The following is a 2,951-nucleotide window of genomic DNA, read 5'->3' as shown; positions in this document are numbered from 1 at the left end:
CTATCAGTTTCTCTTATCATAATTTTATTCCTATTGTTTTTTTTTTTTATTTTTGCCATCAACAAAACCTATGGATGCATTCTGTTATGCTTATTGCAATTGCTATTAAATGCTAGTTATATCCGCTTTATGGACAGTTGCTAAATGATGATAGCGATGTAAAAGAATGTATGTAGTAAGTAGTATATGTGGACAATACCGACGCTCCAGTCATAAATCGTACGCTTTGTAAATTATTTAGCTTTTATGTTTAAATGTAGATTATTGATTATTCCAGGTGGATCAGGTAGAAAAAAAAAAAAAAAAAAGGATGCGAATATTTCCTGCAAATTGATTCATCGTATATTTTTATTGTGGGATAATTTCAACAGATTATTTGCTCACAAAACAAATATATTCTATCAATCTCTATCTCTTCTAGGTGGCATTACGTCCACAATTCGACGATTATTCTTTGAATTTGATAATTTATAGGATTACATCAAATTATTTCAATCTGTTAAATCAAAAACATTATGACTATATTTATAATAAGATGTTAATTATATGCGATATTACATTGGATAGTTTAATGGTTATTTGATTAATTCAACTTTACACTCCAACTTTACCTCTTACCTGCCAGTGTAATGGGATTTGATTTAACACAAATTGGCTATTGTTCGAGCAGCCAAACACAACAACAAACAACTTTTCCATCATTACCGCCTGTCCGATGTGGGGAAAACATTCAGCAACTTGATAATGTTCCAATTTCCAGTTCGTTTTCGAATAATAATACTTCATTGTATAATTAATGAAGATACCAATAGTATGTAGATAATTATTTAAATTTGAATAATATAATCAAAACTATGGACTATAAATAGATCCATACTAACTCAACAATTTGTTTACTCCTTGAAATTATTGCAAGAATTTTTCAACTAAAAATTCTTCAACTTTTCTTTTCGTTTCAAAAGAAAAGAATTAGTTGAGGAATTGCAAGTTGCGAAAAATAACGAAGAGAAGAATTCGAAGATATAATTATCCTGAAAGATAGTTGAAATTTCAATAAAATTTAAATAACACAATTATCTTTGTCATACAAAATAATGTTAAATATATTTCAATGATGGATAATTGAATTTCAATTTAAGCGTTTTCCCTTTTTTTTTTTTTCATCTCTTTCAAACAAATGATATTTACTAATTTCCACATTTTACTATGAGACTGCAATAATTGAGCACTCCAAAAATTCAATAAATTATATTCTAAATATAAATTTGTGCTGAATAAGTAATATTCAAATTCGAATTAATACTTTTAGAACGTATACCAAATTGTCAAAAATGCGGACAACATGGAAGAAAATCGCGACTGAAAGGACACAAGCGCGTTTGTCCCTATCGTGATTGTAATTGTGCAAAGGTATTAATTGATTCATTTCAGAATTCTCTTCAGGATTAAATTGTTAAGATGTGGTGTTTTCCAACAAGAATTTCGCAAAACACGAAATTTTGAATTTTCAGTGTCAAGTGGTAAGCGAAAGACAAAAATTGATGGCAGATCAAATAAAAATACGACGACGGCAGCGGAAGGATACGCTGCTGAATATAACACGAGAAAATATCACAGCAACTTTAAATGCTGCCGCAGCAGTAGCCGCATCCGGTCCGCTACCCTATTTCCACAATTTTAACGCACTTCTCTGTAAGTGCTTTTTTGACTATTTTCTAGTATTTAGAATAGTGACATAGAAGCAAGAGGCTTTTTTACTTGAATAAATAAAATAAAATGCTCACACCTAAACGTGAATATAGCGTGCATATGGTTGCTTTTATGTGTACCGTTTTCTTCAATATTTTAAACTCATTCTGACAATGAAATTGAATGACCCTGGAGCCTTATATTTCGAAACTTGAAGGGACATCCATAAAAAAGTACAAAGTGGACTGAAGTACTTAAATTTCAGACAAACAACTTCAGCAAAACATGCGGCATCCAGCAGTATCATTTCTACCGGGTCAGCCGCCACCTACAGAAAATATCTTAGAAACTGGCTCCTTTAACAACACTTCAGGTACTTTGAGTAGTTATCTTGCTGGCTCTGCAGCAGCAACTTCATTGAAACTCGGTCAATCGCCACAGCAACGACCCTCGCCGTCCGCATTACCGCATCTGCAGTTTCTTTTCCAACCGCAGGTGACCACTCCAACTACCACAACAACCAGTACCGCAGCGGAATGTGACCTTCCCGCACTTTCCATCACACCACCATGTACACAATCTGATGGTAGCACAAATGCAATCGTTCCAGCCAATCCACCGATAGCCGTTCCCGTACCTATTAATCCAATGTCAGTTACGGGAATGGCTCCAAATCTTGCAGCACAAAATGCTCTATCCAGAACACTGCAACAACAGCGACAACAACAACATCATCATCAACAACAACAACAACAACAACAACAACAACAACAACAACAACAACAACAACAACAACAACAACGACAGCAACAAACTGATCTAACGACCCAAGTAGCCGTAGGTCAAACGTTAACAAATCAAATCCCAGCTTTCCTGGACAACGATCACTTATTCCAAACACTTTTAAACAATATGCGGCAATTGGAATGGAAAATTCCCATGGAAGCTACACCAACGGCCATCATTCCGGAAAGCGGCAACAAAGCGGAAACAAGTCATATGTCAAGCATATTTGTCGATGTTTGCAGTATGTAAGAAAGAAAACAAAAATATTTCAATGATTTGTTTCATTTTTTCCTCCTTTGTTTTCATCCCTCTTCCCTATTTTTTTTTCCATTTTTACTTTAATTTTTATGGTAGTTTAGTTTGGCTTCCTTTTTAATTTTAATTCAACTTGAAGCATTGCTAAAAATTGACTTTTTACCCTCTGCTATTTTATTTTACTTTTAATTCGAACACAATATTTTCCGAAATTTAATCAA

The 2,951-nt window shown here is 33.6% G+C and overlaps 1 protein-coding gene across 1 annotated transcript; it reads left to right on the top strand.

Moving 5' to 3' along the window:
- Positions 1 to 629: 629 nt before the first annotated feature.
- On the top strand, positions 630 to 2,724 carry LOAG_11460 (DM DNA binding domain-containing protein; the record flags this gene model as incomplete). Its single annotated transcript, XM_003146980.1, has 4 exons — positions 630 to 759; positions 1,310 to 1,410; positions 1,512 to 1,692; positions 1,955 to 2,724. 4 exons carry the CDS (start codon positions 630 to 632, stop codon positions 2,722 to 2,724), a joined length of 1,182 nt encoding a protein of 393 aa, XP_003147028.1.
- Between the last annotated feature and the right edge of the window lie 227 nt (positions 2,725 to 2,951).

This window comes from Loa loa (genome assembly GCF_000183805.2).
Source record: "Loa loa unplaced genomic scaffold supercont3.69, whole genome shotgun sequence".
NCBI classification, from domain to species: domain Eukaryota; kingdom Metazoa; phylum Nematoda; class Chromadorea; order Rhabditida; family Onchocercidae; genus Loa; species Loa loa.
This window is presented reverse-complemented; position numbering and strand designations above follow the sequence as displayed.